The sequence below is a fragment of the Aquarana catesbeiana genome, linkage group LG01, assembly GCF_042186555.1.
Source record: "Aquarana catesbeiana isolate 2022-GZ linkage group LG01, ASM4218655v1, whole genome shotgun sequence".
NCBI lineage: Eukaryota > Metazoa > Chordata > Amphibia > Anura > Ranidae > Aquarana > Aquarana catesbeiana.
In genome coordinates this window covers 348,615,157-348,643,121 of record NC_133324.1, presented here as the reverse complement: position 1 = coordinate 348,643,121, position 27,965 = coordinate 348,615,157, and the positions used below count along the sequence as shown (strand labels likewise).

The 27,965-nt window shown below is 43.6% G+C and overlaps 1 protein-coding gene across 1 annotated transcript in view; it reads left to right on the top strand.

Moving 5' to 3' along the window:
• The window catches only part of LOC141145559 (uncharacterized), a 382,628-nt gene that overhangs the window by 266,030 nt on the left and 88,633 nt on the right, over positions 1-27,965 (top strand). Inside the window, exons 7-8 of the mRNA XM_073632353.1 lie at positions 6,485-6,663; positions 17,243-17,322. Of these exons, the coding sequence (XP_073488454.1) occupies positions 6,485-6,663; positions 17,243-17,322 (259 nt within the window). The remainder of the gene's footprint in view (positions 1-6,484; positions 6,664-17,242; positions 17,323-27,965) is intronic.

Genomic DNA, 27,965 nt, shown 5'->3' with positions numbered 1-27,965 from the left:
TTTAATTTTGCTTCATGTTCGTTTACTTGAATCGTGTATAAATTATGAAAAAATGTTGTATGAATGGCCAAAATACAGGAGTATGAGTATTTAAAGTAGATATAAGCCCACATGCAGCCTGTTTGCAACCACTTCTTGTCTACATGCCTCCAAAAGCATTTTTCAGGGCAGGTTTCCTGATAGAAAAAACAGTGGAGCATGTCTAAAGAATGTGTGGTAAGATGGCCATTAAAAGTCCCCATCAGAAACCAATGTGACAGGATGACAATGCAAGACATAACAGGAAGACAGGCACAGAGAATTTTCACCCTATAACAGAGGGTACCTGAACAAGGATCTTCATGACAGGGCCACCAGCTATTGTTTAATAAAAGCCCTAAAACCAAAATGGATGAAAAACAGATGTAAACGGACAAACAGTCCGTTTTTGCATTGGTAGTGGATGTAAAAAAATGGATGAAAAAACTGATGAGAAACTGATGAGCAACTGATGTAAATTTCATTGTTTTTTTCTTTGAAAAACATGACCGAACTGATGAAATGAATTGCATGTGTGAAAGGGGCCTTACACTAAAGCCTCGTACACACGATCGGATTGTTGGCCAACAAAACCGCAGAATTTTGTCCGAAGGATGTTGGCCCAAACTTGTCTTGCATACAAATGGCAAGGAATTTTCGGCCAACAAATACGAACGTAGTGACGTACTACATTGTTTTTCAGCTCTTCAGCACCACTCTTTGGGCTCCTTCTGCTAAGTTTGTGTTAGTAGAAGTTTGGCGAGTGTTGACTCGCACTTTTCATTTTGCGCTTTTCATTTCGCACTTATCAGTTCGTTTCTGAACGGCTGTTCGTCAACCAGACATGTTGCGGAATCGGAGGAGATAACGTGTTATTTATTATTGGCCTTGGAGTTATTGCTTTGACCCAAGCCCAGTCCAGGAACAGGAGGAGGAGGAGTTCTTGGACCAAAAATTGGTTGCTTTATTAATCGTGACCAATTATGTTATATGCCTTTGCTACGGGAGCTCAAGAAGAATAATCCAGATGTTTTTTGAAATTATCTCCGGATGACGGACCCCTGCTTTCACCAACTCTTGGCATTGTTGACCGCCTATATTAAAGCGGAGTTCCACCCTAAAGTGGAACTTCCGCTCATTGGATTCCCCCCCCCCCTCCGATGCCACAATTGGCACCTTTCAGGGGGGAGGGGGGTGCAGATACCTGTATAATACAGGTATCTGCACCCACTTCTGGGAATACCTAGCCGCAGATAGCCGCAAATGCCCGTCCCCCCTCCCGTTGTGTTCTGGGAAACACACAGTTCCCACAACACAACGGGGACCAGTGAAGACGCGCAGCGTGACTCGCGCATGCGCAGTAGGGAACCGGGCAGTGAAGCCGCAACGTTTCACTTCCTGTTTACCTGACCGAGGATGGTGACGGGGGCAGCCAAGAGACGAGCGATCGGTCGGCTTCGGCTGCCGACATCACTGGATCCTGGGACGGGTAAGTGTCCATTTATTAAAAGTCAGCAGCTGCAGTATTTGTAGCTGCTGGCTTTTAATAATTTTTTTTTAAGGTGGAGCTCCTCTTTAAGAAGCAGGACACATGCATGAGGCTTTTATTTTATTTTTTGGTTGAATAATAATGATTTGATTTGGTATATTTTCTATATTTTTGGATGCATAGAATGCACTTTTTGGTTAAGTTCTATTGGCAGATAGCATGTCTAATTTTATTTGTTTTCTTTTTTGATGCACAATAAAAAAATTGTGGAGAATAATGACAGTTTGGGAGTAGGCAGTTACATTTAGAAAAATACAATGTAAAATTGACAAGGGACACCAACATAGTTGTATCTTTGATCTTAAAAACTACGGGATAATGGTGCTGTGGTAAAAAATAACAAGCATAATAATATTATTCTTGATATCACTAGAAAAAAAAGCCTTTGAAAATTTATTTGCCATAACTCCATCAGTATCACCAGCAAAGCAGCTTCATTATTATCCCATTAAAGAAGAAGAGAACTGTACGCTGCATTTTGAGATTTCATAATTTGCCACGTCACGAATGTTAATTCTCCATTACGAACACTAGTTTACAAGACCGACCGCTTCTGGCTCGTCCTTGCTTCCGTGCATGTGTTTGTACTTTGGTTTTTTGATCCGACGGACTTGTGTACACACGCTCGGAAAATTCAACAACAGACATTTGTCCGCAGAAAATTTTAAAACCTGCTATCCAACATTTGTCCGCAGAAAATCCGACAACAATTGTCCGATGGAGCAAAGGTCGGATTTTCCGCCAACAGCCTGTCATCACACATTTCCCGTCGGAAAATCCGTGTATGAGGCTTAACTGACACTGACACTAAAGCCTCATACACACTATCGGATTTTCGGCAGGGAATTGTGTGATGACAGACTGTTTGCCTAAAATCCGACTGTAAGTACGCTCCATCAGGCAATTGTTGGCCAACTTTCCGCCAATAAATGTTGGATGGCAAGCTAGTAAATTTTTAGCAGACAGCGGTTTGTTGTCAGATTTTCCTATCGTGTGTACACAAGTCCGTTACACAAAAGTCCAAAGTACAAACACGCATGCTTGGAAGCAAGAACGAGCTGGAAGCGGTCAGTCTTGTAGCGTTCATAATGAAGAATTAACATTCGTGACGCGACAAATTATGAAATCTCGAAAAGCAGCGCACATTCTCTTCTTCTTTATTGGGATAATAACGAAGCTGCTTTGCTGGTGATGGAGTTATGGCAAATACATTTTCAAGGGCTTTTTTTTTCTAGTGATATCAAGAATAATATTATTATGCTTGTTATTTTTTACCACAGCACCATTATCCTGTAGTCTTTAAGATCAAAGATACAACTATATTGGTGTCCCTTGTTAATTTTACATTGTATTTTTTTAAATGTAACTGCCTACTCCCAAACTGTCATTTGAAGTAAAACACATAGCCAAGTATTATTCTACACAATTTTTTTATTGTGCGTTAAAAAAAGAAAACAAATAAAATTAGGCATGCTATCTGCCAATAGAAAGTGCATTCTATGCATCCAAAAATATAGAAAATATACCAAATCAAACCATTATTATTCAACAAAAAATAAAATAAAAGCCTCATGCATGTGTCCTGCTTCTTAATATAGGGGGTCAGCAATGCCAAAAGTTGGTGAAAGCGGGGGTCCGTCATCCGGAGATAATTCCGAAAATCATCCAGATTATTCTCCTGGAGCTCCCGCAGCAAAGGCATATGACATAATTGGTCACGATTAATAAAGCAACCAATTTTTGGTCCAAGAAATCCTCCTCCTCCTGTTCCTGGACTGGACTTGATTCAAAGCAATAACTCCAAGGCCAATAATAACGAACACGTTATCTCTTCCGATTTCGCAACATGGCTGGTTGACGAACCGCCGTTCAGAAACGAACTGAAAAGCGCGAAATGAAAAGCGCGAATCAACACAAAACACCAAACTTCTACCAACACGAAATTAGCAGATGGAGCACAAAGGGTGGCGCCTGACAATTGAACTTCCTCTTTATCGGCTCGTACTACGTCTAGTACATCACTACGTTTGTGTTTGTTGGCCGTTTGTATGCAAGACAATTTCACGGCACACGCCCTTCGGACAAAAGTCTGGCACTTTGTCTGTAGAAAATCTAATCGTGTGTATGAGGCTTTACAGTAAATGACACTTACACCACCACTAATACACCGACACCTACACTCACTAAACTAGGTCAAGCACTCTACTAGTTAATCTTTTTTTCTTCTTCAACAGACTTTTTTTTTTTTTTGCACAGACAGACCAAGAGGAAGGGACACATTGTATATTCTCCTCCTTCCTAGCAGAGGTATGTTGTTTCTCCTTTTCACAGAGGAGAACAACATTGGTAGGCTACAGCAGTGGTTCTCAACTCTGTCCTCAAGTAGACCCAGCAGGCCATGTTGGCAGGTTTTCCTTTATCTCGTACAGGTGTTTTAAATCAGAATCAATGGCTTGGTATTTTGGACAGCTATTTTATCTAAGAGAAATTCCCAAAACATGGCCTGTTGGGGGGTGTTTGAGGACAGGGTTGAGAACCACTGGTATAGTGTACTCCAATGTTTCTCAACCCCAGTCCTCAAGTCAGGCTTTCCATTATTTTTCACAGGTGATTTGATCAGTTTCACTGCCTTAGTAATTATCACAGCCGTTTCATCTGAGGGAAATCCTGAAAACAGGACCTATTGCGGGTACTTGAGGACTGGAGCTGAGAAACATTGGGCTACAGAATGAATGATCACTGACTGTTAGTAGGAGACCCAGGCCTGTCACCGACAATTCAGGTCCAGCGCTGTAAGCACACATTGGAGCGCACTTCCAGCGCAAACAGTGCATTTACGTGTTATATGGTCACTAGTATATGGATAACTCCTTTCCCTTCGTGGTGGCTGAATAGCTTTGGGTCATTCCATTCTGCTGGAACTTTTTTCACATTTTAGAATCTTGTGTATTCAAGACTGCACTTTATTCTATTAGAGACATTATTCACTTATTAATTCATCAATTCTTGTTTTTAATTATTTATGTCACATACTTCCATAGATTCAGTCTGTTCATACATTATGGTCACCTGCTGATTTGGCACCTTGGCCCATCCACGGGCAGTTTAACTCTCCAATAAGACACTTAAAGGGGTTGTAAACCCTCATGGTTTTTCCCCTTAATGCATTCTATGCAATAAGGTGAAAAACCTCCTGTCATGCAGCAGCCCCCCCCCCCCCCCCCCCCCAGGGCCCCCCTTTTATTTACCTGAGCCCCGTAATTCCCACGATGGGAATGAGCACACCAGCTTCGGCCGGTGTATCGTGTCCTGATTGGATAGATTGATAGCATCGCAGCCATTGGCTTCTAACTTTAGGTTGTACAGTTAAGCTTTGACAAAAAACTGGAAGCTAATTGGTTTCTGTGCAGGGCTGCACCAGATTTTGCACTCCAGTTTTAGTAAATCAACCCTAATGACTTTCCCAAGCATTGTCTCTACAAAACATTAACACTGATTGAGGGGACATCGAGGGAATCAGGGGGTCTGGCTAGGACTGAACGAACTAGCACTAAAAAGGTGGGGAGGACGAAGGGAGATACCAAATTGCATAGTAAATAAGATGTAGTTACCCTAAACCGCTACTGAGTATCAGCATACCACAGAACAATGGTAACCAGATACAATTATGGATTAACAAAAATATACATTTAGGTGGAACAGAACAAGGATCAGTGTGTATTATTCTGTACTTGCATAATTTTTAAATAGACAAAACATGGGGAAATAGCAGCCATAGTAGCTTTGATTGCTGTCAACTGGCAAGCCCAATAGAAATCATTATAACAATAATAATAATCATTATTATTAGTAGTAAAATAAAAAAGAAATTCCCTACACAATACTTAGATACAAAGTATACAAAATTTACAAACCAAATCCCTACACGATTCACTACATATGATGTCATCAGGGGCTCAGGACACATGTAGCCACCACACTTTTAAATAGAGAAAAATGGCGAAACATGTAGGGCGGAGCTAGGACACACGTCAACCAAAAATGTGCCATTGATCGTGACCATCTTTTTTTTCCTGGCGGATCGACATTTTTACTTGTTGGAAGTGCCGTTTTTTTTCGTTACCCATGTAAGTGCTATTGTCCTAATACATTTTATATTTTATCGCTGGTCTTCACTATTGAGGGTAATCTATTCTTCCCTCTTATTGTGCTATGATGTACACATGGTCCAGATCCACATGTAAAGGTATTGGCTTTTCCTGAGGAGTGACAGATTGTTTTTGATGACATCTCATCCCATTCTGATGACTGCGGTGCTGTGCTATTTACTCAGAGTGTCACAAGTGTTTTGACCTGATCTGAAGGCTTTCTATCCCCCAGTTAGACTGAACCTGGAAGAGATTCCACTTCTTTCTGTGGATTTGCATGTCTTTGGACTCTTTGTTTTATGGGTTGACATGGACGTTTGTGTATATATATGAAATATCACCATTTATTTATTCATTGCACATGTTAATATGAATTTATTTATTGCATATTGAAAGTATAAAATTTGAGCAATTTTAGTTATTGCATTATTTTGCACCATATATTGTAATACAGAATATAGCGCTACACTGTTTCGTTTGTAAATATTATTATTATACAGGATTTATATAGTGCCCCCAGTTTGTGTAGCGCTTTACAGAATCAAGACAAAACAGTTACAGTACAGTTCAGGACAAGAGGGTTAGGAGGGCCTTGTTCATGAGAGCTTACATTCTTAAGGGACAATAAACTAATAGATTCTACTCTTGTAATCAGTTTGGAGGTTTTTTTTGTTTTGTTTTTTTTACTGATTTACACATATAATCAAGATACTGTATGGTCATTCTTATCCACAAAGCATGTTTATTATACACCTATTTTTTTTTCCAGCTGGAAACCTAAATGAGTGTAGCCCTACAGATGACCTAGAGCAACAAGAAATGGGCTGTGGTGCCTGGACAGAGATTACCTCCACTTCCAGCACTGAATGGAAAAGTAGCTGTAGTGATTCTCAGTCTGCTGAAAGTGCCGGGAAGATGCAATGTACACTTATACCACCATATCACCAGGTATAGAACTGCCAGAAGCAAATGTTATCTTCAGTTAAAAAATGCATGTCCAAGTAATCAATAGATTCAGATTTATAAGAACTATGGTATATGCAAGTCTCAACTTTTTTTTACATTTAGCATGGCTTGTCTGTGTAATACATGCATCTACTTCTGCCAACAAAATATATATAGGCATACAACAACAATGTAAATGCTCACAATGTTCACTGTGCTTCTTATAAATTGCAAGTACAAAACTAGTGAGTCAGTCTCCAGTAAGTGCATTCAAACATGCTTGGGACATATACTACACTACAGAGTGCATGAGCATCATGGGAAATGTAGAAAGACAAAAGATAAATCACGCTAAAAATTATGCTCACTGACATACACGAAGAGCATATATGAACCTCAAACAAGCAGCAGCATGAAGTGGGATACACACAAGGGATAACTGGAAATAGAGAAGCTGCACTAAAAAAAAAGGATCAATCAATTGATCAAATCAACACATATGAATATGCAGAAAGTCCATAATTAATCACTTCAGCTTGTTGATGTCACCACAGTGTATAAAAACAGACAGGAGAGTGCCCACCACCGTAACATGGACCTGCTTACCAGATAATAATCATAAAGGGCAGATGGCTATAACCCAGCCGCTGCCTTTAGCTTGTGGGTGTCAACACCAAAATCGGCAGACTGGATCTTGCAGATCGCTCACTCTCTCCAACTATGATGTCCGTCTTTACTTAGGTAGATACCCCAAAAGAGAGAAGACTGACCATAGTGTAATATTGTCTAAATAAGTTTTGTTTCAAACAAGGTATTGCACTTACATTTAAGAAGGATATTGCAAGCATTAAAAACAATGCCGGACGGCACAAACACACGGAGCCCGTCCACCTAGAATGATCGCATGGTGACGTCACTATATGCCTTCCTCAAGATGCGTTTCGTCATACGTGACGTTGTCAGTGGGGAACCAGTTTCCAGTTATCATGTGAAATGTAGTTCCAAAATATCTGGGGTGTCAAGGTTCGATATATTTAAGTTATTGGTTGTAACATGAAAAAATGTGGAGAATTTCAAGGGGTTTGAATACTTTTTCAAGGCACTGTATAAAATGGCCCAGCAAGCAGTGAAGGTACATCCAAAAAATTCCTTTTTGCTCTCTGAGTGAACAAGTGGGGATCCTGGTGTGAAGGAAGACATACTAAAGCGCTATACGACTTTACTTCCTATGACCTGTCAGTTTAGGTGGACGGCCATGTCTTGGTAGGTTTGCAGTTGTGTCATACTCTTTCTTCCATTTTCGGATGATGAATTGAACAGTACTTTGTGAGATGTTCAAAGCTGGGGATATCTTTTTATAACCTTACCCTGCTTTAAATTTCTCCACAACTTTATCCCTGACCTGTCTGGTGTGTTCCTTGGCCTTCATGATGCTGTTTGTTCACTAAGGTTCTCTATCAAAATTCTGAGGGCTTCACAGAACAGCTGTATTTATACTGAGATTAAATTACATACAGGTGGACTCTGTTTACTATTTAGGTGGCTTCTGAAGGCAATTGGTTCCACTAGATTTTATTTAGGGGTATCAGAGTAAAGGGGGCTAAATACAAATGCACACCACACTTTTCAGATATATTTTTTTTAATGTTGAAAACCATTTATCATTTTCCTTCCTCTTCACAATTATGTTCCACGTTGTGTTGGTCTATCACATAAAATCCCAATAAAATACATTTATGTTTTTGGTTGTAATATGACTAAATGTGGAAAATTTCAAGGGGTGTGAATACTTTTTCAAGGCACTGTAAAGTCATAGCCAGATCAGAGATCACAATGTTGCCCTTCATGTAGAACAAGTACTGTAGTTCTAAGGCCTCATGCACACTGGACATTATAAAAACGGCAGTAATGTTAGCTGTAGAATAAGTCACTGGAGTTAATGGACTAAAGGCAAATAGAATGTGGACTTTGCAAGGGAATGTTCCTTAGATGTAGTTCTGTTGACTTCCATCATCCAAGCAGGTATAAGAAAAAATACAATTTTTTTTCCTTTCACTTGATTTGGGCATTTTGTGCAAAGTGAAATTTTACCACATTCACTAAGCTCTGGGGAAAATTCCCTTGCTTAGTAAACAGTCTATTTGCCTTTAATAAATCAACCCCCTGTCTCAAATTGATGTAGTGCTTACCCCCGTAGGAGCGGCTGAATATTTGGTATATCCGTAATTCACGTTTACTACCCAACCCTCGCAGCCCATAGATTTAAAAGTCACAGTCCTTAATGCTTTTTCTTAATGCTTTATTCATCAACATAAACTGGGATGGGAGAAGAACAGTCTGTATCTCTATATATGTACTTGCAGCTTCACCGCTACCTTTTTACCACTACTTCCCATCCGCATGGTACTTCCAAGCTGAGCTAAAAAAAGTCACTCTGAATGACCTCTCCCGCTTGACTGAGTGGAATCCCGGGGCATTGCTGAACCCAAAATCACAGGCCACAACCACCTGTCTTGCTGACTTGCGTACCAACATCCCTCAGCCTCTGGACAGTACCCCTCCTGGGGCTTTTCACTCACTTGATCAATAGCCCGTGTGTCGCTCCTAAGCGATCGATCACCCAGTTTCCTTCAGCTTGTCTCTACTTCTCCCGCAATGATTCTTAGTTCCTCTTCTCCTTTGTGGCCCGCTCCCCTCCCCACAGGGGCGGCCGACGACATCAGCGACTACAGGCTGTAAGATGTCGTCTGTTCCTCCATGAGGTCCGGTTCTCCACCCTTCTCACTAAGGTGAAGCCCCATTGGCTCCCCGGAAGGGAAAAACCTCCTCCTCCCCTCCGGGAACCAGGCTGGCTCTCTCGCTCCTCAGAGCAGGACTGGACTCGAACTCCCAAAAAAAAAACCTCCTGCACCATGTGACTCCACTTTTATATCCGAGTCCCGGGATTACCAAGCAAATCAATGATTGGCCGAGACTAACACATAAACTACCTGCCACTCAAAAATTGGAAGTTGACAACAACAAGCCTGCTGTAATAGCACAAGCCTGTCTAAATTTACCCGACATAGAAAGCTAGCAGGAAGGGCATAGTTGCCAACATTGAAAAAAAAATATGTGGGACACTTTTTTGGCTGTAGGCGGAGCCGTACAATAATTAGGGGGCGTGGCATTTGTTTGTAGGCATGGCTTAGAAAAAAATTCATAAAAATGGGCGCGGCTTACGTGAAAAGTGGGCGTGGTTTATGTTAAAAGTGGGCGTGTCTTGCGTGAAAGTGGACGTGGCTTAAATGGGCGTGGCTCAAGAGGGTGTGGTTAGAGTCTGAGATGAATGAGGGATGGAGAGGGAAAGGGGGAGAAGGAAAGGGGGAGAGGGAAATGACAGGACAGCAGCCCCAGATCCTACACAATAGAAATATGTGTATTCTAGAAAGTTTAACAATCAGCAGATAAAGATACTCCAAACGCCTAGTGTTAACGCTTCAATCATCCCGGCACCATGGTTGTTATGGTGTCAGGATAATTGAAGCGCATTATTTCTATTATTACATTGTAATATAAAAATTAAATCATTCAACTCATCATAATGCCGAATCAGTGGGATCCCTGAGCGTGTCACTAGCCACGTCGCCTGCCACCAGCAGAGTCTGTCCTTGCATCAGGTGCCCCCGGCAGAGTCTGTCCTTGCATCAGGTGCCCCCGGCAGAGTCTGTCCTTGCATCAGGTGCCAACGGCAGAGTCTGTCCTTGCATCAGGTGCCCCCGCCAGAGTCTGTCTTTGCATCAGGTGCCCCCGCCAGAGTCTGTCCTTGCATCAGGTGCCACCAGCAGAGTCCGTCCTTGCATCAGGTGCCCCCGCCAGAGTCTGTCCTTGCATCAGGTGCCCCCGCCAGAGTCTGTATAGACCCCCTCAGTGCAGACCCCCTCCATCAGTGCAGATCCCCTCCATCAGTGCAGACCCCCCTCAGTGCAGCCCCCCCTCTATTATTGCAGCCCCCATCTATTAGTGCAGCCCCCCTCAGTGCAGCCCCCCTCTATTAGTGCAGCCCCCCTCTATAAGTGCAGCCCCCCTCTATTAGTGCAGACCCCCTCTATTCGTGCAGACCCGCTCTATTCGTGCAGACCCCCCCTCAGTGCAGCCCCCCCTCAGTTAGTGCAGCCCCCCCTCAGTGCAGCCCCCCTCAGTTAGTGCAGCCCCCCCTCAGTTAGTGCAGCCCCCCCCCGTTAGTGCAGCCCCCCCCAATGCAGCCCGGCCCCCGCTCAGTGCAGGAGCGGCCGGTGTTCTGCCGAGAAAGTTCCACTCGGCAATGGAGGACCCCCTGTACTGTGCAGGCGCAGCGCTTGCGCAGTATGGGGCTGGGAGCTTTCAGCAAGACACAGCGACGACGCCGTGTCTTCTGCTCGCTTCAGTGGAGAGGGGAGGGGCCGTGCAGCTAAAGAAGGCGCTTCATTGGCTGCACGGATCGAGCCCCCTTCCCCTCTCCACTGAACACTAGAGGAAGAGAGAGCGGCGGCGCCGGCCGCCATTTTGCTGGAGCCCGCTGCTCCAAAAAAAAAAAAAAAACCAACATTCCCGATTTTCTTTATGGAAAATCCCGATTCGGGACACTCTCCAATCGGGACGAGGGTCCCAAAATCGGGATTGTCCCGGGAAAATCGGGACTGTTGGCAACTATGGAAGGGTCACCTATCTAAAAGTAGGTGCCCGCTACATTGAGTATGGATGAAAAGGAAATCTATGGTCACAGCATACACTTTAATTTTATAACATCAGCATTATAATAGCAAGTGGGGATCCTGGTGAGAAGGAAGTCAAACTAAAGCGCTTGACAGATGGATGTGCAGATTGCTGAGGCTTCGGCTGCCTATAACAGTAACAATTGACCTCTTCCTTCCCCTCCCAAATTAACCAGACGACACAGGATTTTTTTGAGTCGAATGGCCATGGCAGCCTTTGTTTTATTCTTTCAAACAATTGAAATACAAAAATTCCATAAACAGGGAATGCATAACTACATACAATACATAACCTATTAAGTAACAAGAACCACAAATTGAACAGTCAGGCAAAATCTAAACCCCTTAAACATCCTACCATAGAACCAAACACACCCTTAATAATCATCGACACACATCCCCATACCCATCAACTAGGCAGGGTGGGTGGGCGACACCTTCCTTACCCTGTGAGACTACTCTCCAACTGAACACCTCCTCCTTCCACACCCTGCAGGACACCCCCATCCCTTCAGGACCCAATCAAGTAAGTGAATACCCCCCTTTTTTCAAATAATACCCCTTATTCACTCAGCCTTACTGCTCACCCTCGTCATGCTGGCCCCCCTCCCAGTTTCACTTCTGCTCCGGGGCATATACTTGACGGATGGATGTGCAGATTGCTGAGGCTCCGGCTACCTATAACAGTAACAATTGACCTCTTCCTTCCCCTCCCAAATTAACCAGACGACATAGTAACTTATTGGAGTCGAATAGCCATAGCAGTCTTTGTTTTGTTCTTTCAAACAATTGAAATACAAAAATTCCACAAACAGGGAATGCAACATACATACAATACATAACTCATTAAAAAAAACCTTAGCCTAATCTTACCCGATCTAAAGATCTTTGAAGGCCTATTTTCTTTTTACCAACCGGTTGTATCTGTCACCCATGAAAGGCCCCCAGCCGCAACTTACACCGACTCGGGGACAAGTACCACTTACTTACTACCAGATACAACCAACTTAAAAACCCCCGATGTTACCATTGTATTATTATGAGGGGAAGGTGCACCCATGCCTCCAGATGGGCCCAACCACCCTAATTCTCCAATATTTTTTCCAGCACCGCCTTCAAAGATCCAATAGACCCCCCGCCACAGCACACACGTGTGACACCTTTCGGTCGTGTAGCCCTCCAAACCCGAAAAGCCCTCTGGATCCTATCCTGCAAACCCAGCTGCCACAAGTCAATGCCCACTTCATTCAAATGAACACCATCCCTCCTCAGGAAACGCCAGGTCTCCTCCTCTAGATCCCAATGACAAATCGCCAGGCCCCCATTGCGCACAAAAATTTTTGCTTCCTCCTTGTTGACCTTTATTCTAGCTCTGTTGATCTTTTCAACAGAACGAGCTAAACGCCAAATGGACCGAGCCACCATGTCGGACCACACAAAGATGGTATCCGGGAAATAGGACCGAAGTCTCAAAAAAATCAAATTTAATGTCCCTGGCTAGTTCGCGCGAGCATCGCAAGCCAAAGTCATTACCCCCCACATGCAACACCACCGTGTCAAGGGACCTATCCAATCGGGCGTAACAGTGCATTTCGGGAAGGACCCTGGACCACAGCATGTCGGGGACACCAATCCACCTAACACTAACCTCTCCCCTAGCCCAACCCAGTGCCTACCCTCTGGCCGAACCTCCGCCCTTCAGGCCCCCCAATAGACATAGGAGTGACCCAGGATCCATACCAGGCATGCCTCTGGATCTGAAAGAAAAGAACAAGGAAAGAGAAAACATAACACCCAAAAACCCCAGAAACAAAACCACAAGCATAGTAGAAACCAATCATACATGGAGGAAGAACAGCAGGAAACCCACGGAAAGAAAAATAAAATTAAAACCCTCCCAAAACCTGTACTACACCACCTTACAATAAATGGGGGCGCACATAGCACCTGAACCGAACCGATTCCCACTCCCAATACGCTGAACCACCGGGTCATCAGGGCCCCATCTGACCGCTTCCGTAGCCACCCCAATCAAGAAAGAATGAGAAGAATAGTTGTCCCCACTCAATCTGTCGGAAGATAGGCATTTCTGGAACACAGCCCTAAATTGGAATCGAGACACAGCTATTCCATCTGCATGTACAAAGAAAACACCCGGAAGATCGGGCCGAAGGCCGGAAAAAAACACACTGCCTGCACTGGGCACACTAGGGAAGGGGGGACTGCACACAACTCAATTCTCAAGCCCCTCCCCAACTGATCCGTTTTAGTTTTCCAAAGAAAAACACCTACAGTATTGTCCCGTAACCACACATCCTACACCCCTAAACCCCCATTACCCCATTTATTCTGACTGACAAGTTCACCCACTCGAAAGGCCCCAAAAAAGGCTAGCACAAAGATCGCCAATAAAGTCACCTCATGCTTAGATGTACAAACCCCAACCAATTGACCCACCACCGCACTGAGAACTGAAAAGGAAATTGGGCATCTAGAGTCAGCTATAGAGTGACCCTTCAGGTAACCTTGCATAGCCTGCCAAACCATAAAGACCTTAGTCACATCCCGTTGACCAGCCAACTTAAACTTGAAAGCCAGCGCAACCAACTTCGAAAGAAGTATAAGACACCGTATACAGATCTGGGTCAATGGAGTCCTTGACTGACCCACCCCTTGGATAGGAGAGGTGATGAATGAGGCGGAACATATTCGGCTCCTTTTTGGGCACCACGCCCAAAAGAGAAACAACAAGATTGGGCAATGGCGGCAAACCAAAGGCCATGCGACCCAAAGAAACTTCCTTAAATAATTTTTTCCGCAACAGCCTCCGAATGCAAACTAGATGACCGCAAGTTGTTGGCGATTGGAGGAGCGACCCGCAAATGACTGTGTAACCTAAAGCCCTCCGTAAAACCCTGTTCCAATAAAAGAGCCGCCTCCCGATTAGAATAAAGCCTTAAGAACGGAGCCATCCTTCTTACCTTCACCGGCATCCTTCCTTTTTCCAGCGTCGCTCCCTCTACCTCTTCCCTGCTTGAAGCACCTGTACAAAGGATGCGACCCTCCGCAACCTGAACACTCATGCCAGAAACGGCACGCAGCTCCGAACTTGCATGTTCCGGTGTTATATTGCCAGCAGAAGCCCTTGCAAACCCTGGCCGGTTGTGTAGAGGAAGCTGCACCCCCCGGGCCCACCCTGAAAGGGGGAACTGAAATCCGCGGTTTCATCCAAAGACTGATGTACTGATGTCCTTGTGGTTCCACCGCAAAGCAGGGCGGACCACCTAATGTTGACGGAACTGCTCGCCATATCGTAGCCAAGCAGTCCCACTGTAAACTCGCTGACCCTCGCCAATCGAGTACAAATAGCAAAATAGGGGGGAGCAATTCTCAGGGGTCTTTTCTCCGATGACGCTCGCCAAAATCGCAAATGCCTGCAACCAGTTTGCTAACGTACGGGGAATCAGTCGATACCACCGTCATTCTTCCTCCTCTTTCTTACTCTCATCTGGTTTAACTTCTCTATGGGCAACAAAGAGAATATCTCCACATACTCACCTTTCCAGATACGCTACCTCACTTCCGGCTTCAAATGAGCACCCAAAGGTCCCTCAAAACACTCATACACTTCGTATCTTGTGGAATCTGCCAAACGCACCCCATCCACCCTGGCAACGCCCTTACTAGCCGTAGTGGCTTCTGCCGCCGGAACCGCTGAACTCACCCCAGCTGCCTCAGGCTGCTGCGTACCAGGCAACACCGCTGCTCCCGACCCAGCATGAATTGAGCCAACCAAAGCTGTAATCCAGGAAGGATTGGGCCGGCCCCAGGAGCTGGCAGGCATCTCCCGATGATGTCATCCACCCGCGCCGTACCGGAGCCCCAGGCCGCAGACAGCACACTCCCTCTAAGCAGGGCAGGAGAAGCCCCATGAACCGCATCACCGGATCCTTCGTCCGCGCCGATGCTTGGCTGGTGGAGTCAGAGGGTCCTTGGAAGGGCTCCCTGAACGGCTCCGGACCCTGGGTGTTGCCTCTGGGCTAAAGCGCTCAGGAGGCCTGGACCTCCTAGCACGTAGGTGACAATGAGAGGGGCCAGGAGATAAATCGGTTGAGGCCTGGCTGGGCTCCTGAAGTAAATCAGCAACCATGCGATCCGATTCCAGTGTGGGGGAAAAAAAATGTCTGCACCTTTTTAATGTGAATTCAATGCGAGTTCGGACATACAACTGTATGGCTGAATTCACATTGCACAGTCATGGCATGTGATCAGCACAGTGCGGTGCGAATCAGATGCAATGTCTATGTTAGCAATAGTGTAAACCCAGGCTAAGTGCTAACTGCTTCCTCACCATCTCTTTTCACAATTTACTGGATTCCCTACATACAATGCTGCTTCTCCTCTTCTGTTTAATTTCAATTTCTAAGGACTACATCTCCCATGGCACCTTGCTGCCTGCAATCAGAGATTCCTGTACTGGCTTTGTAGATTATCTGTATGCTTTGCAGCTTCCCTTCTGCTGATTCCTTTGATTTACATACAATTTCTATTTTCCTGAAACTTCTCTCAGCACCTCTGTAGTTCAGAAGGCAGGATCTGTGAAATGTGTAACACAGCAGTGCGTACTCACAGGACATAGTGATTGTGTGTGTCAAGGAAATAAATGTGTGGGGATCTTCACAAATTAATAGTGTAAGTCCAACCTAGGGTTGCCACATCATCCTTTTAAAAACACGTTAATCACACAGGTTCTGTGGTTGATTAAGGTGGTAATTAAACTCACTTGGTGCCTTATCTGCATTAAATTAGCCTCATAACCAGTGTAATTCATATGTGTTCAGGTTTAAAGGGATGAGGTGGCAACCCTAGTCAAGCCTGATACTAAAATTGGTACATCTATAGACACCCACGATCTAACATTAACCTATCTAACCCTGTAAAGAAAAAATCAGTATACATACCTTTTTTGAAGTCGATCCGACCCGGCCTCCAGCAGCAGAAGCTCTGCAGAGGACACAGCCGACAACGGCTGTGAAATGAATGGGGAGTGACGTCCCCCATAGATTTACTATGGGGCTTCTGTTGTTGGATGTGTCCGCTGCACCCAATTCCATAGCGATGGCCGACGTCTCAGCGTAGAATTGGGTCTGATCGGTTTCAAAAAAATGTATGTATACTGATTTCTTCTTTACAAGGCTAGATAGGTTAGTGTTAGCTTGTGGATGTCTGTAGATGCAGGGATTTTAGTGTTAGGGTGGATTTCTACTTTAAGTTTACAAATCTCAAGATTGTTCAGAGTAATATGAGTAGGCTAGAAATGATTGAAATACAACATGGAAATTAATATATGGTTTTATATTTTTGGCCAGCGACTTGATTTAACTCTTTTCTTCCATATTTCTGATCTGCGTACTAATCCCGGGCACGTGACTCAAATTTTTGAAGGCTGTAAGTGAAATCAGTCAGCTCCAATTACTATTTTGAACAAACTGCAATTGGGCTGATGTAAGAATGTTTATTCTTGTTTACTTTATTCTGAATTCTAAGTATTCCACTGCAGCCATTTTCTACAGAGCTTCTGACATGTGAGGGTACTGGGTCTGCTTCCTGAACTTTGTGCTGTCTAACATTCTGTCTCCACTTGATCTATTACAAATCCCATTCAAATGTGTAAATCTGACTGCTGGTTGATAGGAACTTCTTAGTAATGATATTCTGATCCTCACATATAAAAAACCTGGTGTGACTGCAAAAAGCCCACAGCGGGTATGTTCAGAGTTTTACTTTATGTCTGAATCACACTATTTGTTCCTAATGGTGCAATAATCAGACTATCAATGTGATTTCAGATTTATGCGGATAGTCCCAGCTTGACTTATGAATATGCAAATAGCAGTCAGGATGTGATACAAGCTGTGCAAAACATCAGGTAAGCAGGTATTTTGCTGATATTAACCAATTTTGACATGAATATCTGCAGTTGATTGGGCTCTCATGCAAATAGGAATATATTAAGTCATAATCTGACCACTGGGTGAAAAGGATTCCCACGCTGTTTTATATTGTCAAAATCTAAATATTTATCTGAGACAATAATGTACAAGTAAAAAATGGTTTTAGGTTTTGTTATTTTTTTAACACTAATTGTAAATGTTTAGTACAAAATCTATTCTTTCATGAACTTGACTTTTTATTATTTCACAAACAAGCATTTGCTTGAAAAGAACGCAATGATTCTATTGCTTGGCAACACTATGCTCTGTGTCGATTGCAGTTTGGAGAGTTGTGAAGTTTTAGGAATTTTAGGTGTTTCTCTGTGAATGTCTTCTAAAATGGGATTCAATCTGCAAGTGAAAATAAAAAGTTCTATTTAACCAGCAAATGTAACTCTACAAGGCCTTGTGCACACTTGGCTTAAAAACACCGCTTTTACCGGCATTTGTTTAGCCTGTAAAAGCACCTCTATGTTAGTCCATGTGTCCATGCATTAATTAATTTATTAAAGGGGGAGCTTTTATAGGCTAAAAAAAAAAACCCACCAAAGGCACATTCAGGAGAGGTGCTGAAGAGCAGAAAAAACGCTGAAAGAGCCTAAGCGCGTGTAGGCACATTTAGACGTGTTTGAGTGTTAATGCATACCAATGGGCAAAAAAAATGAACATTGTGGCCAATGGAATCCATTAACACTCAGATGCTTGACATGCCTAAACATTTGTGCAATACATGCCTTAGCCCAGTTTTTAAGCAGCTATTTTCCTGCCAGGTGTTCTGGCGTTCAGAGAAGCAAAGCAGACGTCCTGTGTGCATAAGGCTTAATAGGCTTTTAATAATTATAGTGAGTAATAAAAGTAGGTTAACCTCTAGCATAAGATATTCTTAAAAGTTTTTGAAATTCAGTATAGGTGTGGTTTTGATCTTCCATGATGCTGCATAAAAAAATAGGATCTTTGTATTTACCATAAGGTCCTTTTCTTGAAATCCATTGAGGGACACAGTGTTTCATATTTGTGAAGTGTGGAACATTCCCAAACAGTCAAAAAAACAGGGGTATGTAAGCAGCATCCATAAGTGAAGAAATGCAGCCTGTTAGGGTAAAATCCTAAAACCAAAAATAAACAGACACAAGTGCATACCCCATAGTGTAACATGTGATTAAAAACAATTTAATGGATGAATAAAAATGCACCCACAAAAACAGCATGTGTGAGCATGACATTGTGGGTGATAAACAGATCAGGACTCATCAGGAGATAACCAGGGGAACCCCAACCTTGGCCACCAGCTGAGGGTGGAGTGTGCTGTGATGGAATGAATCTGCTGAATCTGCTACTGCTGCTACTGTGGCTGGTACTCAAACCTGGAAGAGAAACCCTGAAGTTGGTTCTTTACACATATGTAATGGAAACAGGGATGCTTTTCAAAGCTGTCAAGCATCTTCCTCAGACTGGCTAACCTCTGCATTACATAGAGCTTGGGGGAAGTGGGGCCAAGATGGCTCAGATGTGGCATCTTAAGGCTTAAAGAGTAGGCAATGCAGTGTAATTTCCAGCTCCTGGGAGAACCACTCAGGACCGCCGACATCCAATTGGTTAAAACTAATTATGTATCTATCAATGTGAAAAGGAAGATTACATCTCCCAAGGGTGATTCTCAAACAAAGATCTTATACAAAAAGGATACAGTGAAGACTCCATCGACCAAGCGTTTGAGAGTTACCTTGCGAAATATGACAACTCCCTGAGTAATGCGGAGACAAGGGAAGATATGGTTCCAGGCACCTTCAATATATCAGTTCTTGACACTACTAGACCCACTAGGCCGATTTTCAGCATGCAATTCATTACCAAGTATCTGTCTATCAAGTGATCTTTGTCAAAACATTGGAGCATCCTAAAGTGCGACCTAAAGTTGGACCCCAAGTTACAGGAACGTCCCAAAGTTGTGTTCGGAAGTTTGAAGAATATCTTGCCTCCAGCAAACTACCACAGGACATGTCACCTCTGTCAGAGACATACCCACATTCTTGACATTAAAGGGCATATTCAAATGCAAAAGATATAAATGCCTTACATGTTCCTTTGTCATCCATGAGCAACAGTCCTTTTCGAACCACAACAGCCACTCCTACCCTATTGATGGGTTCTTTACCTGCTCCACCTCATTACAGTAAGCCCCTTTGGTATTGCTATTATACATGTCAGAGCTTTAACAGTAATATAAATTCTCCATATACCCACCCATAATGATAAGCCACACTTTTTAGCTACAATATTGTTGAAATTGTATTTTGCCTCCGTAAGGATAATCAATAAAGATGACAAATATTTTTATATATAATTTATTTATTTATTCTTTAGATATACATTTGAAAGAATTTTACTTTACTTCCATAAATATATTCACATTGATATATACATACGGTAATTGTTTTTAACCTATGGGATGTCAGTGATCCCAAGTAGTTCAATGCGTCACCCGGGAGCAGGAAATTACACCTTTAATATCTGCGTTTAGTGTCTACCTGATCAAAAAGAAAAGAAAAAACAAGGAAAAAGAGCCTGCTGCGACCCAACATGGGAATACTCAGTACCTGGAAAATAGTCCGGAAGCGAGTGTGCTGTCTCTTTAAATCATGAAGTGCATAAAAAAAAATATATATGAATAAATCAACAAATATATGATTAGTTCATCAAATAGGTGCAATTTCCAAGATGTGTAAAAAAAGTGGTAAGTGCAAACAGTGTACTGTCTCTTTAAATGCAAAAATACATACAATATTTGCCTAATTCATCACCAAAATTAATATGCAATAATGTGCTCATATCGTGCAATAAAATATTGGGCAAAGTAATGCTTAAAGTGCAATGTGCAATTCATACACAAAAAGTAGGATTAAAAATAAAAATAAAAAGTCCAGTGTTCATTAACTTATTCAAACAGAGTGGTGGCAAATGACTGTTCATTTTTTCGAAACTCTGCAAGCCACCAGCACAGAGTGGATGGATAGGCATTACAAATAATTAATAACTCATCTCACTAGGCACCTCTGAACTGAATATAGGAGGAAAGGAAGAGAGCTGTCATACTCTTTTTCTTACCTTCGTCTCCCTCCCTCGCCCACCCCCCCCCTTTTTTTTGGATCTCTTTTTGGAGGGCTAACTGCTGAGAAATGTTCACAAATATCTATAGGACATAGATCACCGATGGCTATTACATAAAAGCTAGGCTGGAGATGAGGGAGAGGAGAGGGGTTTGCTCTTTTGTCTTTCCCCTCTTATCCTCTTCGCCGTCGGCCTTTATATATTTTTTTTTTTGCACAGATGAGTTTAAAACGTTTGCTTTTTCTTCAACATACAGAGCCTTAAAGTGATTGTAAAGCTTTGATCATTTTTAAACAAAATGGCTCCTCCCCACATCAGATAACCCCCTAGGAGAAGCGCTCTCCCGGGGGGTTACCTTGCGGGCGTGCTCTTGAGTCCATCATTTGGCGTCCATAGCCGCCAAATGTATGACTCGGCCCCGCCCCTGGCGACCGCGTCTTTGGATTTGATTGACAGCAGTGGGAGCCAATGACTGCGCTGCTATCAATCTATCCATTCAAGAGCCAAAAACCCCGGGCAGAGGGACAGCGTGTCCCCGTCGGGTGAAGTTACAGGGCTCAGGTATATATTCCTTTGGAAGGATGTGTGGGTGTAGATATCCCAGAGCAACTGCGATAGGTTTCATAAGCTTTTTTTTTTATTATACATATTTGGGTCTGACTGCATGTTGAAGACTGTTTCATGGAATGTGAGAGGAGCTAACAGTTCTTTGAAACGCAAAGCAATCTTTGATACTTTTGCAGATTTAAAACCAGACCTTGTCTGTTTACAGGAGATGCATGCCACCCCAGAAACAGTACGTTTCTTGACATGCCGTGGTGTAGATACAGCATATCACTCTACATATTCTTCTAATGCCAGGGGCGTGTCGATTCTGGTGTATGGTAGTGGGGGCCTCTCCTGTGAACAGGTGGAGGTAGATAAGTACGGGAGATTTTTTTTTGTGTTGTAGACTTTTTGATAGGCATTTTGTGATTGCTAATGAATATATTCCACCCCCATATTCATATGAGGTAATACAGCTATTTTTTAAGTTCCTGGCTGATATACTTCCGCTCCCAGTCCTTAGGATGGGCGATTTTAATAATGTCTTTAATATCAAACAGGATAGGTTTCCATGCCCCAGGAATGTTAATGTAGAATGTTTGACCCCATTGGGCAAACTATGTGGGGAATTTGGTATGCATGATTTGTGGCGAAAGTTATATCTTGGGAAAATGCACTACTCGTGTTATTCTAAGACCCGTAAAACCCTATCCCGCATCGGTATGATGTTGGGATCCTATGAAGTATTTAGGTATATTTCTTCTATTGATATCCTGCCTAGAGGCGTGTCTGACCATTCCCCCTTGCTTGCGATCTATGTTGAAACTTAAACCACTTTGGCTTCAGATAATTTCTACACATGATCATATACAAAGGGCCTTAAATCTTTTTTTAGAAATGTATTTGACCAACGCCTCCCCCTTGATTGTTTGTGACACTATGAAGGTCTATCTTAGGGGCCTTCTTATTAAAGAAATTAGTTTGGCCAAAACAAAAAGTAGACAGGAAGTTAATTTGGTAAATGAGCGGATGACAGCAGATGAGGCGGCATATGTTCAGGATTCAACTCCTGAAAACTGTTCCTTATGGGTAGAGGCGCAATCTCAACTTAAACTCCTTATGGAAAAAAGAGCGCAGAATAAACAATTTTTTAATAGACATTTGGTATGGGCAGAGGGGGAAAAAGTTGGGAAACTTCTAACTGCGATTGCTCGAAACTTCTAACTGCGATTGCTCGATCACAAACTAACACTTCCTAAATAAATGCTATAAAAGCAAAGGACGGGACGCTTTGTACTAAAACAGAAGATATTTTGATGTTTTTTTTTTTTTTTAATCAAAACTTTGTTGATGCAGCAAATAATCATACAGGTATATAGAAAACATTGACAGTGCTAAATACAGTAACGACATATAGTACATGTCTTCAAATATAACCATATATATTGCACTGCACCATTACTTAAAGTGGGGTTCCACTCAAATTTTTAACTTAATCTTACCCCCTTCAGTTAATTGCATAGATGTTCAAATGTTGCACGAAAAATTTTTTTATCGCTGTAATTACCTTTATATTGTACTTTATTGTGGCACTTCCTGTCTCTCCTCCCATGGGAGTAGGCGTGTTTATTGCCTTTCCCCGGCGCCGCACTGTCTCCTGGGAGCTTAGTGTCAGGCTTCCCAAGATTCAGTGCGGGAACAATGATCATGCTTGTGAACAAGCTGTGAATGAACAGCATTCACCGCATCCAGGAAATCAATGCTTGTGGGCTTCACATACCCACAAGCAAGATGGAAACAGCCAGCATCACATTTTTAAAGTTATTCTTCAGTACGAAAACAGACAGAGGCGGAAATATTATGACCAAACTGTGAGTATTATTTTGGGATTAGCAAAGTGTCTCAATGACCTAAAAAAAAAAAAAAAAGATTGGTCGCCGGACTCCCACTTTAACCGTTAAGGCATACTTTTAGCACTTGGTTGGACAACTTGCAAATCAGAACACGGTCTTTTTCTTTTTCTTTCTTTTTGCTATTGGATTTTGCTACACCAAGTGTTCAACATAACAGAACTGAAACATTTAACTGTTTTCCCTTCTCCTTCCACCCCACCTCTCCATTTACTTGTTGCTTTTTTAGAGTCGCAATAGTCTATCTATTACTAGTTGTGGGGGGGCAAGAGCCGGATCAGACAGCCATGGCTGCCAGATAAATTAAAATTTTGTCACGGCATTCCTGTGACCTAATCAAGAGTGAGTTTACATACACAATCCATTGTTTCCCTGTAGGCACAGTATGTGCCATCCAATGTCTAGCTATAAGCTTTCTAGCTAGGTGTAGTAGTCTAGTAAATATGATATACATTCCCCTCTGGTACATCTCCTCATCAATCGCTCCCAGTAGACATACGAGAGGGGTGGAGGGCACCAGTACCTGCCCCAGCCGGGAAATATTCTGTGTGACATCAGTCCAATACCTGTTGAGCTTTGGACATCGCCAGAGCATGTGAATGAAATCCCCTTGGTGTGTTTTACATTTTGGACATAGGGGTGAATCTCTCAGGCCCCATGCATACAGTTTCTTTGGCGTCCGTGTGGCTGCGATAATCTATGGGAGGCCGAAATGGAGACAATAGGGATTGATTACAATGTCCGTGTCCCATTGATCACCATCAATCTCTCCAATGTCCGTGACCCATTTAGCTCTACATTTCAGTGAGGCATGGTCTTGGGTAGAAGACAACAGTACTGAGTAAATTTTTGAAATCTGCCCCTTCCTGGCATTCGCTTGAAGTAGCTCCGTTAGGATCGGGGGTGAGGTGGCAGTCAGGGAGGTTGTCTGTCCCTGAGCCTGCAAAGCGTGTCTGAGTTGGAGATATTGATAAAAACATCTAGTGGGGAGCGTAAATTCTGAGCAAAGTTGTGCAAAAGATTTCAATACATTCCCTGTATATATCTGTGGAAAAAAACATATCCCCTTGCGTTTCCATAGGGTGAATACCTCCAGTTTATTAAGTTCTGGGTATCTTGGATTTTTCCACAGAGTTGTAAATCCCAGGTGGCCCTTGACCTTCAGTGCCTCCCGGGTTGCTTCCCACACTTTTCTAAGAAGACCCGCTGTTGGGGAGGTCGGGAGCAAGCCGTGAAGATCCATTTCCAAATGGGAGCCGGTTTTCAAGTCTGGGTTGGTTCGGGTTACTAAACGTAAAATAGGATCATCTGGGGAATCATCTCTTCCCCATCCCTTGATCTGCTGCATTTGGGAGGCCAGAAAATATAATTTGGGATGTGGCTCCGCCAGACCTCTTCTGTCTATACTATATTGTAAGGTATTTAAACTGATTCTAGCTCCTTTCTGTTTCCGAATAAGATCCCGCATCTGGGTATCTACTCTTTTGAACCCTTTATTAGAGATCCACATAGGGGAATTCTGAGATATATACAACAATTGTGGGGCCCAGATCATTTTTATTAAGTTTACTCTCCCTACCACCAACAGGGGGAGCTTGCACCAGTTAAGGGATTTTTCTCTCTATCTAACAAGGGGCTCAAATTTAATTGTAGGTAACTGGAAGTGTCCGGAGTCACCACCACCCCCAGATATCTAAAAGAATTAGCTATAGTAATTTGTCCTGCCTCCTGGGGCAAGGAATTCATCATGGGATCTAGGGGCATCAGGATGGATAAGACCAATTTATTGAAAAGCCCTGAGAATTTGCCAAACCTGGTTATAAGCGCCATTAAAGGTAAAAGAGGTAGCCGTGTCTCCTAGATAAAGCAGGGCGTCGTCGGCGTGAAGAGAAATCTTTTCCTCCAAGGGGACTCTATGAAATCCCACTATCTCAGAGGATCTGCAGATTAGTATAGCTAATGGTTCCACCGAAGGAGCAAACAATAGGGACGACAACGGGCACCCCTGTTGAGTGCCCCTATGTAACGCGAATTGTTGGGAGAGAGTATTGTTAATGCGGAGTCTTGCCCTAGGGGCCGAATAGAGAATCTTCACCCAGTTAACAAAATGATCACCCAGGCCAAAGCGAGCTAGGATCTCCCATAGGTAGGGCCACCCCGCGCTATCGAACACCTTAGCAGCATCTAGAGATAGTATGGCCCTCCCTCCAGGATTGTCCACTGGGGTTTGTAAGTTTAGGAAGAGACGCCTAATATTATTTGCCGTAGACCTAGTGGGTATGAACCCGGATTGATCCCTATAGACGAGCCCCCCAATCACTTTAGACAGTCTATTCGCCAATACCCGAGCTAGGAGTTTGACATCTAAGTTCAAGAGAGAGATGGGGCGGTATGAATCTGGTAGGAGTTTGTCTTTCCCCGGTTTGGGTATCACCACTATGATGGCCTCCTGCATCCTATCTGGTAGACACCCCTCCTCCACTGCCGCAGAAAAAGCCTGTAGCAGCGGCAAAAGGAGGATATCACAATAGCGAGAATAAACCTCAGCAGGGAGGCCATCTGAACCCAGAGATTTATGTTTCTTAGCCCCCTGTAGGGCTTCTGTCAAGTCCTCCATGGTTATCAGAGCACTCAGCATTGCCCCTAAAGCCTTCCGAGACTTGACGGAAAGTACAGTCCTGTAGGAATGATTCTAGTTCCAAGGAAGCCCTAGAGGAGTAGAGATCTGTGTAAAATTGGTGGAATATCTTCAGTATGTCAGCTCCAAGAGCATGGATTTCCCCTGTCCCTGACTTAATGGACAGAATGGAGGCTGTGTCTCTTTGTTCCCTGGCCACCAAGGCAAGAAGATGGCTCATGTTCTCTCCCTCTTCATAATACTCCTGTTGCAAAAACAATCTCCTCTTTTCGGCTGCAGATAACACCACAGAATTATATAATGATTGGGCTTCGATCCATGCCTCTCTATTCATTTGGGAAGGGTCAGTGACCATTGTCTGCTCCCTAATTTGTAATTCGTCGCTTATTCTGGTTTCCCATTCTCCTGACCTCCTCTTAACACCAGTGATCCCTCAAATGAGACATCCCCTCAGAAACGCCTTGAGAGAATCCCAAACAACAGCTGCCCTTGCAGGACCTCTATTGCAACGAAGGAACTCCCCCAAGGCACTAGAAATCCCATCCGGTGTCAGCAACAGCGTCAGCCAGAATGGATTGATCCTCCAGAGGGGTCTAATTTCCTGAGCTATGACATCTATTCTTACACAAAAGGGGGAGTGGTCAGAGAGTAATCGGGGCTCATAAGCTGCATCTAGTACCTTCTGCATAAGGGGCACACCTCCTAAGCCCAGATCTATGCGTGAAAGACCACCATATGAGGCTGAGTGACACGAGTAACATTTGACCGTTGGATCCCTCAGACCCAGTTCAGATAGCAAGGATGCAAACATGGTTTTACTTGTGGAGTGATTGAATGGTCTGGAAAGTAGGGACAGTCTGACCAGTCGTGGGTCTAAAACATTATTGAAGTCCCCCAGAGCGAGGGCTGGTACATTGGGGTACAGGGCCATGCACTGGGCAAATTTCTTAAGGGGGTCCCAGGAGTAAGGGGGGGGGACATACATGGCAACAATAATACACAAAAATATAATCGTAATAAAAAACAAATCTGCCTTCCCCATTGATCCTCTGTTGCAAGCACTCAAAAGAGATCCTCCCAGAGACCAGCACACTAACTCCCCTGGAGTAGGAGGAGTGCACTGAATGGAACTGCGAGGGATATTTGCGAGACCGCAACAGACAGATCGAATCAGTCTGTAAATGTGTCTCCTGGAGAATGGTGGTTGCAGCCTAGAAAAATATTTAAACATTTCACTCCTCTTGGTTTTGTCCCCCAGTCCCCTTATAATCCATGAGAGGAGCATTAGCTCCTTAACACCACTATTCGCCATTTGGATGCATATTAGATGTAGAGCAAAGGGCCGAGGGCCCCACCATTATATAAGGTATTATCATTGTGTCATTTAGGGTATATAATAGTAGCCTTTGTACATAGTATGAACCCCAGCCTGCCCATTTCACCTCAGACGCAAATCCCAGCTTTATACGCCATCTTGTGGAAGTGCCGGGTAATAGCATCAGTAAGTATGCACATAAATGTCCCACCTGTAGGGAGAAAAGGGTTATACTCAGAGAAGGAAAAAGAAAACGTGTGTCCTTATAGTTAGCAGAGTGTCTGACCAACTGGGCCACACATAACCAAAGTAATCCCCAACAAACAGGGGGGTACAGTCCTCTCTGGACTCTTTGCAGGGGGCTCTTGTGTAGGCCTGGGGGCATGAAGTCCTTTCAAACTTTGCACTTGTAAAAGGAACATTAGCATCTCCTTGATGTCAGTGTACAGGCGTGCAAAGGTGACGTGCAGGGGGGATAAACAAATATTATGGAAAACCATCCCCGCCATGGTGAAAAGAGATTTTATCTCAACAAGGCACCAGTGAATCAAAGTGTAGCAAAGGAATCTGAATATTTTGCCTATGCAGGGCGTTGTGCCAGGGCTCTCTCCTCTCTATCCAGCCAATGCATAGCTGCAGAAGGACTTTCAAAGAAATGTGAGGTGCCATTGGCAATCACTTTCAGCTTTGCAGGATACAACATGAAATATTGAACATTAAGGGCCCTCAGCCTTTTCTTGATATCAATGAATTTGGATCTCTGTCGCTGCACCGCCGCAGAAAAATCCAGAAATAATGATACCTTGGCATTGCCCACCTTTAGGGTTCCAGCCGTCCTAGCTTTACTGAGGATGGCATCCTGGTCTTTGTAGTTCAGTAGGCGGAATAGGAGGGTCGCGGTGGGGCACCCTGTTGTGGTGGCCGTGAGGGGACTCGGTGGGCCCTTTCCACCGCAAACATAGGGGAGAATGCATCATTGCCAAATGTGTCAATTAGCCAGGCCTCAATGAAAGCCACTAGATTTTTACCCTCTGCTCTTTCAGGGATGCCCACTGCCCGCAC